The 18,966-nt window shown below is 30.5% G+C and overlaps 1 protein-coding gene, 1 long non-coding RNA gene and 1 pseudogene across 3 annotated transcripts; 2 read left to right on the top strand and 1 right to left on the bottom strand.

The window, feature by feature from the left end:
• Positions 1 to 3,823: 3,823 nt before the first annotated feature.
• LOC131631073 (uncharacterized) lies at positions 3,824 to 5,405 on the bottom strand. Of its 2 annotated transcripts, XR_009292605.1 has the most exons (5): positions 5,280 to 5,405; positions 4,420 to 4,472; positions 4,231 to 4,293; positions 4,084 to 4,135; positions 3,824 to 3,969 (listed from the first exon to the last, which is right to left on the bottom strand). It is a non-coding gene; the product is annotated as an uncharacterized LOC131631073 (long non-coding RNA). The 2 variants fall into 2 exon arrangements; XR_009292604.1 differs by having other exon boundaries at positions 4,231 to 4,472.
• Positions 5,406 to 5,952: 547 nt separating this feature from the next.
• On the top strand, positions 5,953 to 9,396 carry LOC131631077 (serine/threonine-protein kinase PBL34-like). The gene is made up of 6 exons (XM_058901861.1): positions 5,953 to 6,785; positions 7,422 to 7,765; positions 7,892 to 8,027; positions 8,172 to 8,308; positions 8,387 to 8,510; positions 8,655 to 9,396. The coding sequence occupies exons 1-6, from the start codon at positions 6,575 to 6,577 to the stop codon at positions 9,170 to 9,172; spliced, it is 1,470 nt and encodes a 489-aa protein (XP_058757844.1). The 5' UTR covers positions 5,953 to 6,574; the 3' UTR covers positions 9,173 to 9,396.
• A 6,072-nt stretch (positions 9,397 to 15,468) lies between these two features.
• LOC131631071 (hypersensitive-induced response protein 1-like) lies at positions 15,469 to 18,095 on the top strand (annotated as a pseudogene).
• The last annotated feature ends 871 nt before the right edge of the window (positions 18,096 to 18,966 follow it).

Raw genomic sequence — 18,966 nt, forward strand, 5'->3', positions numbered from 1 at the left:
TATATATATATATATATATATATATATATATATATATATATATATATATATATATATATATATATATATATATATATATATATATATATATATATATATATATAACTTACGATACAACTTTTAAATTAAAAAAAACTTTAAAGTTTATAAAATAATCATCACCAAACAACTTTAACTTTATTTTAAAAGCTCTTATTTTTAACTTTAACTTTAAAGTAACTTTTAAGACTTAAAAAAATTGGGCCAAACGAGCTCTAAGACAACTTAATATTATACGATATATTTTAATTTAGTGCAAGTAATATGCAAATTGCAATTACATTTATTTACTTAAAAAAATGCATTTATTAATGCTAAAATGGTAGTATTTATACTAAAAAATTTTATAAATATATGTTTTAATAAAAAAATATCAAAGGACAATTATTTGTTCTTACTAGCATATTTTGATGTTCGTATTTTTTAATGATAATATATTAATATTTATTCTAGATAAAAATGCTGCAAATATTTGTTTTTGACAAAAAAATACAAAATAATTATGATAGGTGAATACACAAATTTGTTATGTATATAACAAATATGCCATTTTTTTAAAATTGCAACCAAAATAATGTCAATTAATGTTCAAAACTTAAATTTTTAAATCCGATTTTGCCACTAACTTTTTATTAATTTATTCTAAATAAATACTCTTATTTTACTCATTCGTATTTTGTCAATGTTTGGAACAAATTACAACATATTATATATGGTCAAGACTTATATATAACCAACGGACATTGCTCACTAACATTTAAAACTTGCGAAAATTCATATTCACTCTGGTAATGCTCGCGTCCAAAAAAAAAAAAAAGACGTGACATACATATAGTAGATGTGCGAGCCAAAAAAATTGTTGATAATGATACATAATAACTACATTATTTCAATTTTTATTTTTAATTAAGAATTATACTTTTCTGGATAAAATTATAATCAAGAATAATAATTAATTATCTCTAATTTATTTAAATTGATTGAACTATCTAAATTTACTATAATTAAAATATAGGTTAAGTGCATGAATAATTTATTTAATACAATATTAAATAGTTTTTTATTTTTGATTTATACTATTTATTTTTATTGCATAAATTTTAGCTAATATATTTTATTATAAATTAAATATTCATGAAAAAATGAATAAATTAATCAATCGTGAAAACGAGAATAAATTAATCAATTCACTCTAATAAAAGTGAAGACGGGAATAAATTAATCAATTCACTCTAATAAAAGTGCAATCGGGTATTGAGTTATGTCGGCAAGACAATCTATTTTGTAGTAAAATAATTTTATTAAATTTATTAATCATCAAATATAAGTTTGTCTTACGATTATGCAAGCAAAACAATCATGACTGACGGGTTTAGACAATATAATATTTCATGTTATATTTTAATTTGATATTAAGAATATGCAAATTAAAAGTTGAAAAATATATATGATAGTTTTGAAATATGTATATTTTAAATTTATTGACATTTTTATTTAAAATATATGAAAAAAATTATTAATGCTTATAATAAAAGAGGGGTAGAGATGACGAGCAGGATTTTGGCAAAATACTATAGGATCTCTTCCTAATTTTTTTTAAAGTTGGATAGATTCCACCATCCATTAACAAGAGCCCATTTAAAATAAAAATTTTATATTATCTAATCCAACACAAAAATTAATTGCACGTAATTAAATTTTAAAGACTCGCTGATTTTACCAATAGGCCGGCCTATTAGAGTTACTTATAAAAATTAATCTCTATCTATTGTTGCGGATAATGTATATCCAATTGTTTTTTCTAAATTTATTACTAATTTCTATCCATGGAGGATAATGAATATCCATTTAATTTAATTTTTTTTTATGGTAGTACCTATAAAGTACGATTAGGGGTGACAAAACGGGCGACCTGTCCTGTCATATGCTCGTAAAAAAAAAAATTAAAGTGGGCAAGCCTGCAAATTAAAATGGGCATAAAAATCTAACCCGTCCCGTCAAGGTGGTGGATTTGTCCGTCTATTTTTTTATTTTTTATTTTTTAATTTTTTCAAGAGATTTTTTTTTACATTTTAATTAGACTATTCACATAGTTTTTAGAACAATTTTTTATATATAGCATTTTTTAACATATTTTATTTAAAAATATTACATATATTCACAAATAAATATATAAAATAAAACCTTCAAGAATTATAATTAGTAGAATTAACTGCGGTAAATTTTAAAGAAACAGACTATGATGGACGACGGACCACGTCCGTTTTACCACCGCTAAGTACAACTACAAACCTAAACTAGTAGAAGACCCGTGCGTCCGCACGGGTAAATCGAATATTAAGATGAATAATGTATTATAAACGCAAAAAAAAGTTTAAAAATTCGAATGAAGAATGTGAATTTAAGATTCACCAAACATAATATAGATGAAATGAATCTATATATAGTAGCTATGTAACAAAAACATGGAAATGCAATACTCATTCAATAAGGTTAGGTGTTGGTAACATACAATTGTTATTATAAAATCACTAATAACTAAAAATATTTAAAAAGAAATATTTATCAAATTACTAATATGATAAATCCAATTTGTCGAATAACTATGAATATTTATAAATATAACTAATAATTATAAATATATATAAATATTTTAATAATTAAAATAAAAAAATATTGTGGTGATAGTGACCCGTAAAAATAGTGAGTATAAGTGAGAAAATTCATAAGAGTTATTAAAATTTATAAATATCACCCTAACTGTTTCTCTAGAAATAAAAAATTTGTCTCTCAAATAAAAATAATTATTGATTAAAATAAAATAGGTATTACGTTAATAGTGACCCGAAAAATTTTTAAAAAAAAATAGTTGTTTGCACGCTTATTGAAAAAAAAATAGTTGTTTGCACGCTTATTGAATAGGTATTACAATATTATTTTTATTAAGATTTAAAAATAAATTAATTATTATTTTTAGTAATAATAAATAAATAAAATTTATTAAATATATTGTAAAACCAAAATTTTTAAACTTACATTTATATGATGTCAACATTTTTTTTTATTAGGCTGCATTAAATTGAATTACTAACAAAGCTGTTATTCTACTATAAAATAAAAAATGATCAGATAAATATAATTAGATTAAATAATTATATAAATGAAATTTTAATTACTTTTAAAACGAATGATAGAACAATAACATATAATTTTCAATTTAAAAAGGAAGACAATATATTTATGATTAATATGTATCGCTATAATTGATCGTGTATTAATTAATATCTTTATTAAAGAAAGTTTTGAATAATATTAAATATAAATAAAATAAGATAAGTATTTAAAGGAGAAAGAATATATAAGGTGATTATATTATGATTATAATTACCTATATTTATATTAGATGAAGAGAATTTCTACATCCATTGTACTGATATGGGTCATGTCAGACTAACTCATGTGACTAAACAAAAGAACCTCTACTCAAATCGCGCGTATTTTGGTCAAACAACATCAATATTGTATCTTGTCGGAAGAGTTTGAATTTTTTAGTATACGTTTGTTTTCAAAGCATTGGTAGCTTGTCTGAGATAATTGTGTTTCCCTTTATTCCATGAGGACTTCACTTTTATCGTGATCAATTGATCATGGAATAAGCGGAGCCGAAAAAAACGCAACTGTCCAATATAGATAATATAACCACTTCATATTTGTTATTTATTTATTTTCATGGCTAAATTAATTGTTATTGAATTTTTTTATTAAAATAAATTACTGACCTCCTTGCAGATTGAAGCATTAAACTGAAATGACTGACCTCCTTGTACATATTTTCAAGGTGTTCCTTAGCCTTAGAGAAGTTGTTTGAACACCATTACTTCAGAGTGAAAATATTGTTAGCTGATGTATGAGCAACTTCAATTGCTTCCTCTGCCAATAGTAATATCAATACATCAGTGTCACAATTTACAATGACAGTATTCAGATTAACCTTTTAAATCATTAAATCTTCATATAAATTACAAAAGAGAAGCATTTCTTAACTCATTGTTTCAAAGGCATCCATATCATTATCTCTATATATTTCCAACTCAATCTGCAAGCAAATGTCAAATATTATTTGATTGTTACAAAACTCATGCAATAAAGGTCAAATGTAATGCATTGCTAACATATTATCTGTAAGCCAACCTTTAATTCCTAATGCTGCAGCACAATGGCTTTTAAATCTGTTAGGGCCACCTCTAGTTCATCCTATAAAAAATTGCAGTGTTAGGAATATTCATAGAAATATTCATACCACTTCCTTATATTCACTGCAAAGATGTTTCATTTGTTGAATCTAATTAGCACCCAAATGCCTCATAGATATACTCATACCACTTCTTTGACAACCAGAACATGTCATGGAAGCCCCAGAATTATACCCTTTCCTGTAGTCAAACCAAACAACATCGTAAGATATCATCAAATCAAAATCACTACAAGTAATTGAAAAATAAACCTAACATCATACACACCTATTGCACTTCGAAAACAGAACATTTCTGGAGAGTGAAAATTTATTAGATGTCCTAAGATAAAGATCCTCGAAAGCTTATTAGAACAATTTCAAAAGAATCACTACTTCATAAAAATCACTACTTCATAAAAATCACTACTTTATAAAAATCATCTCTTTAAGAATCTTTATAAACATCACAATATCAGTAAATATTAAAATCAGTATAAAAATCACAACTTCACAAATTTATAAAAATCATAACTTTAAGACAATTTATCAAAATGACTAAAAAGATCACTATAAAAATCACAACTTCAATAACATTCATCAAAATCAGTAAAAAGATCACTAAGAAAAATCACAACTGTATGTGTTTTGAACATCAATACACCATATTTGGGAAAATAAGCTCACAATAACCAGTTTGGTAACATCAACCACCATGAACAACGCAAATGTCATGGCAAAATCGAAACTTTACACAAATGAAGAACACAAATGTTATAAATCTCAAAACTTGACCAAAATCAAAACTTTACAGATGATATATGTATGAAGCTTGAATATCAGTACACCATATTTGGGAAAATAAACTCACAATAACCAGACTGGTAACATCAACCACCATGAAAAAAATAAATGTAACAAAATCACTTGAACCGAAGAATCAGTATGAAGAAAACATGTGAACAAAAGATGAAGAAGAAGAAAGAAGGAAGAAACATTGTTTTCTTACCTGTGGAATGCGCGAAGTAGCAATGGAAAAATCGGAGGTTTAGTGTAGAGAGAGAATGAGGAAGCCGAATGAAAGTAAAAGAGAGAAAGAGAGGGAAATATTGAAATTGTGTTTGGTTTTGTCTACTGTGTAAAGCCCTAAATCAACAGTGTAATGAAACAATTTTTATTACACAATGGTTAATTTGTTGTTATAGAATAACCAATAGCAAAATTGAGAAAAGGGTGCCACTTGGATTAATGGTGAAGTATAATTGGTCTAAGTGAAGTTTGATTTAGCAAATTACCAAAATGGGTATATTTTAGTGTAAATTAAAATTAGTGAAAAGGGCAATTAAGGGAGTTAATAGGCATGTTATATTCTTAGTTAGGTAGTTGATGAGAGAAATGGTCATATTATTAAAAAAGATTACTTCCTATGAATTTCATTAATAGAAAAAAACAATTTTTTATTCTATCACAAAAATGAGTGAGATCAACCTGACGCATGACTTGGCTTCCCTCACGCTACACCCATCGAAAGCCCACACGTCACCATCACTAGGTCCCCCTTTTCTCTCTCCTGCCCTAACTGCCCTCCTCTTATTCGGTCACCCTCCCACATTCCTTCGGTTCGGGTACCCCAAAACCTTCCTCTTCTCTCTCTCATTTTCAAAATTTAGAAAAAAAAATGTATTAAAGAATGAGAGAGAAAGAATCTACAGTTTTTTTTTGTTTTACATCACACATAAAAAATTATCATATATTATTATTTTTAGTAATTTTCACATATTTATTATTTTCTTTAGTTTCCGTTTCCGCATTGTGTTTGGAGTTTTGTTTCTACTCATTCAGTTAGAAGAACCCAACACAACACACAAATCCCATGTTTCTGTCTCTCTTGAGATTTCACTATAGTTTTTTTTTTTGTTTGATGTAAAAGGGTTCTTCACATTACTGATCAATCTAGGGTTCAAGATTTTATTTTTTGGGGCTTTTGATCTGCTTTGATCTACTTTCCCTCTTCACCCATTTTAAATTTCTGGGTTTTGTTGGGTTTCATGTTTTGAGTTTTATTGAGCTATAAAGTTGTGATTTTTAGGTTTTGTTTGGGAATTGGTTATCTGGGTATGTGTTGTGGAGGGTGTTACCCATTTTAAATTTCTGGGTTTTGTTGGATTTCATGTTCTGAGTTTTATTGAGTGATAAAGTTGTGATTTTTAGGTTTTATTTGGGAATTGGTAATCTGGGTATGTGTTGGAGGGTGTTTTTAAGGTTTGATGATTTCTGGGTTTGATTGTTTAGGGTTTGATAAAAATGGGGTTAGGTGGTGAGAATGCTAAGGTGGTAGTAGAGTCTTTGGATGTGTGTAAATCAAAAGGGAGAAAGAAGAAGAAGAAGCAAGATGGGGTAGTGGAAGATGAGGAGACTGAAACTGGGTGTTGGCTTAGCTTTAGGTTCATTGGGAGCTGCATTTCGACAAGATCCAAAGTTGATAGCTCTGTTAGTGGCGCAAGTACTAACTATGGTAATTTCTGTTTCCTTTGAAGAATTACTGTTATTATGTGTTTGAAAGTTTCATTGAGTTAGGGATGAGTTCTTAAATTGTAGGATTGTAGTTGTGATTTGTAAACTTGTGATAGTGTTGGTGTAACATGCTACATAATGTTTATGTATGTGTTTGTAATGTTTGACAAAAATAAGAACTTGGTTTTCTTAGTTGGGGCTGCATTTCCTTTCTATGTAGCACGGACATCTCTGGAAAACTTGGTGTCCGTGTCGGTGTTGGACTGCCACCAACACTTGTAATTACGATTAATATATTAATTTTTTCAAACTATTACCGGTGTTGCCGTGTCAGTGTTGTGTTCGGAGTGTTAGAGCTTCTTAGTTTCCTTTTGTTATCTTATCAAATCACCTTTGCAATGGTACTTATTCCGTATGTAGAATCATCCACTTTTCAATTTAACGGCGTGTTTGGTGTATGACACTAACACAATGCCGAAAAATGTAGTTACATTCAACTACTTTCATTTTCTTAAATACTAATAACGGTGTATACATTGTGTCTGGTGTGTGTGTGTCTATTTCCCGTTCTTGTCTTAGTATGATTAATGATGCTGTTCTAATTATGTTTTTCCTCTATTTGTTGTGTTTTGGCTAGCTGAAAGCAAATCAACTATTGATACAAGTAGAGACCAGCCATCGGTTCCAGTAGTCTCTTCGACAACCACTACTACTAGTAATGCTGAAAGCAACTCATCTACTTCAAAACTTGAAGAGGAGCTTAAAGTTGCATCCAGGCTTCGGAAATTCTCTTTCAACGATCTTAAGTTGGCAACAAGAAATTTTCGGCCTGAGAGTCTTCTTGGTGAAGGTGGGTTTGGTTGCGTGTTCAAAGGATGGATTGAAGAAAATGGAACTGCTGCAGTAAAACCTGGCACGGGACTTACCGTTGCTGTCAAAACCCTTAACCACGATGGTCTACAAGGTCATAAAGAATGGCTGGTTCGTAAATTTTCTAATAAGATTTCTCTTCGTTTTTTTTTTGGTATTTTCTTAAATTTATGTTTCTTTGAATGTTATGTGTTTATTTCTGTCATACTTTAATCTCTTGTTTGTTTCATGATACAGGCTGAAGTAAATTATCTCGGTGATTTAGTTCATCAAAACCTTGTCAAACTTATAGGCTACTGTATCGAAGATGATCAAAGGTTGCTAGTTTACGAGTTTATGCCTCGTGGAAGCCTGGAAAACCACTTGTTTAGGAGTAAGTTAATATTTTCCGACAAATTATGTCCTATTATATTTTCCAATAATAGACGAACCGTTGTGGCATTTTTAAATTTTCTTTCTAATTCTGCTTCATACTTTATTTTTTAACGTTCTTGTGTGCGAAACTATATTGCTGTAGGAGCCCTGCCTCTTCCGTGGTCCATTAGGATGAAAATCGCACTCGGAGCTGCAAAGGGACTCGCTTTTCTTCACGAGGAAGCTGAACGACCTGTAATATATAGGGATTTCAAAACCTCCAATATATTATTGGATGCAGTAAGTGCCAAATGTTACGACATGATTACATTTCATTCTTTCCGTTATTGTAATATTTCTAATAATATTACCATTTAGGAGTACAATGCCAAGCTCTCCGACTTTGGACTCGCAAAAGATGGTCCAGAGGGTGATAAAACCCATGTGTCTACTCGAGTTATGGGAACTTATGGTTATGCCGCACCAGAATATGTCATGACAGGTAAGTTTTGTTGGTTATGCCAAAGTCCAAACCCGCATTTTTTAGTTGTATTTCAATTTTTCACGTACATTTGTTTTGTTTCGAGTACTTTTAAATGGAATCAAACATCTGTATTATTATCTAATCTTTATATACTGGATTTAGGGCATCTTACATCAAGAAGCGATGTGTATAGTTTTGGAGTTGTACTACTTGAGATGATAACCGGGCGAAGATCCATGGACAAAAACCGACCGAATGGCGAACATAACCTCGTGGAATGGGCAAGACCGCATCTAGGAGAAAGACGAAGATTCTACAGATTGATTGACCCTCGGCTGGAAGGTCACTTCTCAATAAAAGGAGCTCAAAAAGCCGCCCATTTAGCTGCTCACTGTCTTAGCCGAGATCCAAAAGCAAGACCACTAATGAGCGAAGTTGTAGAAGCATTGAAGCCTCTCCCAAACCTAAAGGACATGGCTAGTTCATCATACTATTTCCAGACGATGCAAGCCGACCGTTTTAGTGCGAGTCCGAATACTCGAAACGGTAGACAAGGAGCGTTCACGAGGAACGGACAACAACAAAGGAGCCTTTCCATATCACATGGCACTCACGCCTCTCCATTTCACCATCAATATCCTCAACACTCACCAAAACCAACCGGAAAGGCGCAAAGTTGATGAATTTTCTTTCTCACTTTACCTTTTCATTATTTCTTATTTTCTAAGTATAGATGTAATGTAACTTATCTTGTGAAGCCATTTGTTCATGGACTCAACTTGAGGGCAAAAGAAAGCATGAATGTAAAGGGCAAGTAAAGCTTATTGAGCTAACTACATGCATGTTTTGTTTGAATCACCATGAATTTGACAAAATTACATTAACACCCTGGTTTTTTGTTGAAGCTTGAAAATTGTATGCTATAATTGTGCTATCAAAGAGTGCGGCTACTTAAATTAATCAATGTCTTTTGTTTATGGAAAGATGAGAAAGAAGCTTTATTTGCATTAATTTATGTTTGTTGTATGTATGTGTATTTAACACTCTTACTTGATTCCATCAAGCATCAACTCTTGTAAGAGTATGTGGGGATGGATAATATTCTTTATGGTTGTTTTCATTTAATAATTGAAGCTTCTTTAATTTATTGGCATGTACTAACAAAGAATTAAATAGTATGATAGATTGTCATCATAGGTTATCACATTTAATGTAGTGGTATATACTATTCCACTATGTGGGAGGAATTTTCACATGTCGGTTTCAATTATTGAAATGGTATATGGGTGGATTCTTACACCTATATTGCTTGAATAAGATCATGCATATAGATAAATAAAAACACATCGATACATCGAGTGAAATAACATGAGGGTAGATGGGAGAATTCAAGCATGGGAGAATTCAACCTAAAGATTTATTTTTTAAAATTCTAGTTCTAGTTTTAAGAACTACAATCTCTTTGTTTCATAGTTTTACTATGTTCCAATTACCTATCATAAACATTTTTACGACATTTGTATTTATTAGTTATTTTTCGAATTTACTAAGTAATTCACTTAAAGTAACAAGTAAGCCGAAGCCGCCAATATGATATTATTGAGAGGATCTAAGAGAAAGCTTGAAAGATTTAAGGACAATATTACTAAGTAATTCACTTAAAATAACAAGGCCAACATGATATTATTGAGAGCATCTAAGAGAAGGCTTGAAAGATTTAAGAGCAAGGGGGTGGAGGAGCTTCTACATGTCTTTTGGGTGTATTGGAGTACAACCCATTCCATATCTAGGGAGATATATTTCAGACTCACATACGACACGGAGGTTATATATCTATTTACTTTTATATATCATCTGAAATTTCTTAAATTTAATTTAAATTAAATATTTTCAAATTTTCTATCATTTTAACAATTTTATATATCTATTTAATCAAAACAATGAATTTTGCTAAAATCATTTTAAATTTTCTCAAAAATTACTTTCTTTCATTAAAATTCATCATCAAATCACACTATAATAAGTGAATTTTACCTTCAAATGTAAAGACGGGTTACATAGGCAATGGAGAGAAAATGGAAGGAAAATATTGGACAACGTAAAAATGATGTATTAATTGGATTTTTTTTAAATAACCATGTACTAAAAAAAATACGCAAATAATCATGTTTCGGAAAAAATTACGCAAATAACCAGGTTTCAGAAAACCTTAACACCAAGATGCCATGTGAGATGGCGCCACCATTGTACCAGATGAAGGGAGGCGCCATTTGGGATGGCTCCTATGTGATGCTTTTCTGCAATAAGCCATCTCAGATGGCGCCTTAGTGTATTTGTTTTTTTTCTAAATAATTGACAACGGACAATTGAACAAAGACGACAAAGATTTTCATTAAGATAAAACGATTATATAATAGGAATACAATTACATAGAATTTAATTATCGTTCGGATTTTGGTTGGTATTGTTGTTGTTGATTTGATGTCGATGCCCAACGTGTGCGTGAGTCGACCAAATACCTCGGCTCAGCCACAAACATATCAGGGTTAGTAACCCTTCTGTACCATGACATATATTGACGTGTGTGTTGCATAGGATGCTCATCGGGGGAAATAGGATACAACAACACATGTCGGGCACGTCTCCTCCACATCCTACAGTACTCCGGTGCAAAATCTTTCCAGTTAACAATATCCCACTGGCCGTCGACCATTTTTTTATGCCAAGGATCCAAACAAGTTGGGTCATACGGAATATCTTGAAGCATGTGGAACTGCATTTTAACTCGGTCGCTCTGGTGCATCTCCACAACGTTGAACCGTATGATTGCGGTTTTTGCAGTACAAATTTCCATATCCTCTTGGTTGGGTTGATGCTCCAAACCCAAATATGGTCTCCAAATAAACTGCATATAAAGTTAAATTAATGATAACGATTAAAGAAAAATAAAGTAAAATAATTTTTTTTATAAGTAATACATACATCGCCTTCCCCAAGGTGATCCAAAAGATTTCAATACGTGGCTAGATGCCGTCGAGGATTCTTCATGTAATTCATGCTCGTTACGTAAAACCTAAAACAAAGAGTTTTCTTAAGTTATTTACAAATATTTATCATCAGTTAATATAAAATAGATAGCGATGTGGACTTACTTTGTTGCGTAGGGGAAGCTGAATATCATGTCATTTATGGGGTTAAGAGAGTCTAATCTCCACCAACACCAAAACAATGTCATCAGAACCGTGCATCATCATCATTACGTCTCTGTCTCTTTCAACTTCCTCCAACCAAGTGCAAGACGTTCCAGTCGCAAGTGACATGGCAGTTCTTCTTCTCTGGATTCTTCTAATTTCTTCGCCTGTTGGGATGTCGTCAGCTAACCAGCGTTTCAACTCTCTCTTTAGACGCTCCATGGAATGGATGTTTCAAAATTTCATTTTAATCGGCGGTTTAACGGCCGGGAAAAATACATACCCATCTCTTGTGAAAATCTCAGAAGCCATGATGATAAAATTTGGGAGGAAATGAGAAGATTTAGTGAGAAAGTGTGAAAAATGGTGGAGAAAGGGGATATCATTTATAGAAGACACGTATAGAAGGAGGAGCCATATGAGATGGCTCCTCCTCCTAAAAGTTGAAGGAAGGCGCCATTTGACATGGCTTATTAGACTGAGTGTGCCATGTCAGATGGCGCCTAGGGCTAAAAAAAAGGAATAAGTCATGTGAGATGGCGCCTTGGTGTTAAGGGTTTCAGAAACCTGGTTATTTGCATAATTTTTTCCGAAACGTGGTTATTTGCGTAATTTTTTTTTAATACATGATTATTTAAAAAAATTCTATTAATTGGATCACACATGGCCTAATCTCCACTTAATCACAATAGTCAATTAAATAATACAAGCGACATTACTTAAAGATAAATGTTAATCTATTCATAAAAAGTATTGATTTACTAAAAACTTAACTCTTCTAGATTCTAATTTAAAAGATGAATCTTACTCACATGTTTTTTTGCATAACCTCAATGATAATTTGCATGCAATAATCTTTCAAATTTCTGCTGACAATTTATTATTCTCGATAATTTTTTTTCTTCTAAAACTTAAAAAAAAAAAAACTATTTCCGGTCCTATATATACATTTTTTTATTTTTAAATATATTAAATATTTGAATAATATATAAATCAAATACATTAATTATTCTATAAATTTAAAAAATAAAATTTTTTTATAAGATAAAAATATAAAGTTTCTCCTGATAATAGATAAATTAAAATAGCAAATATAAAATTTAACAAATAAAAATTAAATCCTAATCTTAACTATAATAAAATTACGTGTCTTACACTTACCGTCAAAATAAACTCTAAATTATGAAAGAATGGAGTGTGACTTATTTAAACAAATCTCTAATATAAGTTGAATCGAGCAAACATTCTCAAAGGAAGACTCGTTCAAACAAACAAAATAGCACTCTCTCGTACTTTCTTATAACCATTCATTAGGAGAAAAATCCATATAGTAGAGTTTTTTTTGTTGTTGTTGCTATATTTAGACAAAAGGTCCTACTTCTGCATCATATATCCAATCTTCGGATGATAGAGTCATAATCAAAGGATTATATAGATGAATAGAAATCAAACTAATCATGAAGAGAAAAAATGATAAAAGAAAAAAATATTTTATTTTGATGGCAATACTATATCAAGGGTTACAAACGATCCATATTCACTCATTGTGATCAAACAACATCACAAAAAATCTATCAATTCAATGATCTTAGTCGTGTCTCAAAAGTAACAGTCTCATCATTACGTTAGTTAAACGAATTGACAAAGACGTGTCGCCACATCATTACGTTAGTTAAATAAATTGACAAAGACATGTCACATCATAAATTACGAGTGTACACAAATAATGATGTAGCGATTTAGTGCAGTCTTTGGAATTCCACCTCATGTACTATATTTCTACTACCACATCAATAGTCCTCTACAAATGCACATTCAATCTAGAATTTTTTTTCAATTTTTTTGACACTTATATGCTTTTTAGACCAATTACCTATTAAAGTAGCTAAGAGTTTAAGGGGCTTGTGTAAAGATATGGTCATACACAGTCCTAGTCAAATATATCACTAATCATCCACAAAAAATCGTCACGATAATTTAGTTTTGAATTCATCTATTTAAACCTACATGCTTATTGTCAGGTATCTAGAAGCAGTGACACACCCACGCAAATTTGACTTAAATAGAACATATTAAAATCATATAAATATTACCATCCATCTCAAAATCAATTACGACAATAAAACTCATGTTTATCTAGTAATGATCACTAAGATCACCTCAATAGAAATAACAACTAAATAGATTTTTATATGATTCCAAACACTTTATAAATATATATCCACCACAAAAATTATCCCAAAATCAATTCACTTACTCGCTACTTCCTAACACATTCCCTTTCATAGGCATAAAAATGCCTTTCGTAGGTACATCCCCTCATTCAAAGAATGAGCAATACACAAAGCATATGACGAAACTATTATATGACAACAAATGACACGAAGATTACAATATCTTCCTCAGCGTTTCTTTAGGCTATGTTTGGGAGTTTGGAGGGGAGGGGAGGAGAGGGGAAGACTTCCGAAAATGAATTTTTAAAAAATTATAGAAAAATATTTGACATTTTTTGAAAAAATATTTTGTTTTGAATGATAAAAGAGTCATTATCATTATAAAATTTCTAATTTTCAAAATAGTAAAACAACCTAAAAGATATTTGGAAAATTTATGTAAGCCCTCCAAAACCCTCCTTCAATACAATTTTTGAGTTACCCCATTTTATGTGGTTTTTGGTGTTATGAATAAAATCAAACCCTCCAACACCCTCCTATCCAAAATCTTTTTATTCTTTTCACCCAATTCTTCCTATTTTCCAAAACACTCCCCTTCTCCCCCTCTCCTCCCCTCCAAACTCCCAAAATAAATTGATAAAAAAACACTTGCCAAGAGAAAATGTGAATTTGTTGTGTTATCTTCGGTTGTGGGGTCATTTTTTCGAAGACAGGAAAGGCGATTTCCAATTTATAGCAGAGTAAGGAATTGCAGGGTGGGGGATGCCAATGTTGTACCAATTCGATCCGGTTTTTTTTCCGACATTTTGGTCTGCGGTGCAGCTGCTGTTGTTTTAGCAGAACAGGTCAAATATTAGTGGGCATTGGTGTTAAGGTATAGAAAAGTTTAAAATTAAGTTGGGTGCTTTTTGGTCTGTGTCCTGTTTTGTTTCTTCAATTTTAGGGGAGTTCTATCTGTTAGTTCTGGTGGAATAGAATTTTTGGTGGTTTTCTTAAGTGATATGAGTCTGTATGTAACTTTATATTGGTTCTTCACAGCATTTCTTATGCTGTGTTGCTTTTAATATAGTTTTTGCCTTTTACAAAAAAAAAAAAAAACTAGATTTATTAAAACAATGATAAGACACAAACTTTTGTCATCCTTCAAGATCAAGAAAAAAATCACACAATGGTTGCGGACTAAAAAAGTGAGGCATGTCTTTTCCAAATTGTCATATAAAAGTAATGTCATATTTAATTCATGTACATATATTTTGTCACTACATTTTAAAATTTAAAAATATTTAATAATTATCATTTTTTTTAAAAATTATTGATTTATAAATATCAAATTTATTTATATTACTAAATAAATATAAATACATATTATCCTATTGAGTTAAATTCGAATTGAATTCGTATACTCAAGCTATCATAATCATCTTTTAATTTATGTTCTTGAATAGTTTGTGATATACTTTTTTAGATCAATAATGTATATCAATTGAGTATATATTTTAATAAATTAACATGTTTTAATAAATAATATTAATTTTATATTAAAATCAATTTAATTAATATTTTTCAAAAATCACTCACATTTAAAATGTGAAATTTAATAAAAGTGACTCAAAAAAGGAAGATACAAATCACAGGTAAAGCGTAGAAGTGCATCGAATTTCAACATTGTTGCTCTCATTCTGAATCCAGACAAACCGAAAATCTGTGCTTTTTGCCACTCAATTTATTCCCCTCTCTCTTTAAGGTGATAGAACCATTTTCTCCGTTTCTTTGATTCACTGCATTCATTTTCTTCTCTTTTTGAATCATTTGTTTGGATTTTGATTCAATATATCATGATTATCTCAGCATTTTTGACAAATTTCACTGCAATATGGTTTTGATTATTTTTCTCTCTAGTTTTCTTTCTTTTACTTTATGTTTCGTGTATGATTCATTCATCATGCTTTTTTTTTTATAGCATCATTCATCATGCTTTTGAATACTAGCAATTGGGAAAATCATTGATTATGGTTAAAGTAACTGCCATATGTGTAAATCCTTTAACTAGATTTATTAATTACCTTGGTTATATCATACCATACCATAGATCATGCGGATTCATTAAATAACCAATGTATCTGCGCTATAAATTGACCAAGTATAGCACCAACCAACATCCGATTGAAGGCGTTTATTCCATTTTCTCAAACTATTATTTAGTTCTCACTTGTCAGTGTCATGTTTGATATTCGTGTTGTATCTTATACTTCGATTATATCTGCATTGCTATAATATGTAGCAAGTAATCAACATTTAAAAGGACTTATCTGAGGGAATTTATTAGACTTTCTCACTGATTATTATGTTCAGGTTTCCTAAAGATGGGACTAGCTCTGGGTTGTCTTCAAGTCGAACAATCAACAGTAGCGATCCGAGAAGTTTTTGGAAAATATGAGGATGTGCTTGAACCTGGTTGCCACTGTGTGCCCTGGTTCATGGGTTGACAAATAGCTGGTTACCTTTCTTTGCGTGTGCAGCAACTAGATGTTCACTGCGAAACCAAGACAAAGGTTTGTTCTTAAAATCTATAATGCATAACCAAGACAAATAGTTATTCTCTCTAGTTCTATTTATAAGAATATATTTACTTGTTTGGATTCATTTAATAGACAATGTATACAATATATATATATATATATATATATATATATATATATATATATATATATATATATATATATATATATATATATATATATATATATATATATATATATATATATGTATATATATATATATATATATTATCGAGTTACATTAGTTATTTAATGTATCTAAAAATTGAATTTACGTTCATACCCCGATTTTCTCTGCTTATCTAATCTAAATATATTACGCCTCATCAGGACAATGTTTTTGTGACTGTGGTTGCTTCTGTCCAATTTCGAGCAATGGCAGAAAAGGCGGTGGATGCTTTTTACAAACTTACCAATACCAGAGAACAGATCCAAGCCTATGTCTTTGATGGTGTTGATTTGAAGTCTAAGCTCCAAATACAAATTATTACAAGTTGGAGTTTTTTTTAATGCTTCTTCTGTATGAAACTGATAAACTCCTGTTTCTTATTTCAGTTATTCGGGCAACCGTTCCTAAAATGGAACTAGATTCTTCTTTTGAACAGAAGAATGATATTGCAAAAGCCGTTGAGGAAGAGCTTGAAAAGGTAATTTGTTTTCTCTATTTTGATGTCAAATAATAAGTTTTTAGCACTCATAAATTTAGTTTTTCCCTCTTTTTTTCATATGAAGGCAATGTCTGCTTATGGCTATGAGATAGTTCAGACTCTCATCGTCGATATTGAACCCGATGAGCATGTGAAAAGAGCTATGAATGAGATAAATGCTGGTATGCTTTCCACCTTCACATATAGTTTTGGCCGAGCTCAAATCATTTTTGAAAGTACAGAGAAAAAAATCTATTTTTTTAAAGCTAGAACAAACGGGCCCTGAGAAACATGGTTATGCAAGTTATATTTTGAGCAAAAACATGTTAATATGCTTGATATTTTCTTATCTGTTTTCTTCACCATGTTTCAATCATTGCAAATAGCGGCGAGACTTAGATTGGCTGCCAATGAGAAAGCTGAAGCAGAGAAGATTCTGTACATCAAAAGGGCAGAGGGAGATGCAGAATCAAAGTATCTAGCAGGGCTTGGAATAGCTCGTCAGCGTCAAGCCATAGTGGACGGGCTCAGGGACAGTGTCGTTGCATTTGCAGAGAATGTCCCTGGGACATCATCAAAGGATGTCATGGACATGGTTCTTGTGACTCAATATTTTGACACGCTGAAGGAGATTGGCGCATCGTCAAAATCCAATTCAGTTTTTGTTCCACACGGACCGGGTGCTGTGAAAGATATTGCTTCACAAGTCAGAGAGGGTCTTCTCCAAGGAAATGTTGCCCGGCGTTGAAGTTTCAAACTTCACATCATCAAAACTTTGAGAATTTATATTCTAAACTCCGTTGAGTATCTATCGATTTGATGCAACCAACAACCAAAAACTAAGTCTTATCCTATTAAGTGGGATCGGTTACATGAATCAATTCTATCATAATGTTCTATTCAGGATGATACTTCTTGATTTGTGAATAAACAAATATAGCATTTTTTTCTTTGGTAATAGAAATAATGGTGCACAAAAGTGCTTAACTTAAAGTTTTTTTCTTAGTTGCGTAGATGTTGAAGTATATGCCACCTTATTGGGTTTCAGTTGTTTATATGTGAAAGTTTTACAGTGTACCTAACACGTATACCCTTATCTATAATTTACTTGATCTTTTTATTTTATTTACATATAAATTAAAACCTTTTATTTTACGATGTTTTCTTCACTTCTTACAAAATTATCCTGTGAACAACAGAGTAAATGAAAGAGAAATTCTTTTAAATACATATAAAAGAAACTTGGTTTATCCAGTTTGTATTTGTAATCTTCATTGCAAAACTTTTATATAAAATTTTTCAATTATAATGGTCATCAGAAAACTTAAACAAAAATATTTTAGTTTGTATTTTGGAGGAGCAGTCTCTACATCAAGCTGATGAATAGCATCAAGAGATCGTTCATTATTTTGGAGGATCTTATGACACTTCATTTTCGACAAAGTATGAGCATCACATAGGTTATGTATCGATCTATAAGTAATCAATTTTAATTTGTTTTAAACAGTTAAAAAAACTTTATTGTTTTATTTTAAATTATGCAGAAACGTGGTTTTAAGGAGTTGAAGATGACATTTCATGAAAAAATTGGTGGAATGAATTATAACATATCTTCCTTGAGCCGGCATGTATTATTAACTACTTATAAATGAATTCCTTGAGCCGGCATGTATTATTAACTACTTATAAATGAATTTCATTTAGACAATTTCTTTTACACTCGTACACTTTTTTTAGAGACTTATAATAAAAATTTCAAAATACCCTCATATTTCAGATATGCATCTTTGAAGATATATTTTTCTTTAAAAAGAAGTAATTTCGGATATGCATATCCGAAGACACATTTTTTTTAAATAAAAAATATTTTCGGATATGCATATCCAAAATAAATTATTTTTTAA

Source organism: Vicia villosa, unplaced genomic scaffold (assembly GCF_029867415.1).
Source record: "Vicia villosa cultivar HV-30 ecotype Madison, WI unplaced genomic scaffold, Vvil1.0 ctg.000764F_1_1, whole genome shotgun sequence".
In the NCBI taxonomy this organism is placed as follows: domain Eukaryota; kingdom Viridiplantae; phylum Streptophyta; class Magnoliopsida; order Fabales; family Fabaceae; genus Vicia; species Vicia villosa.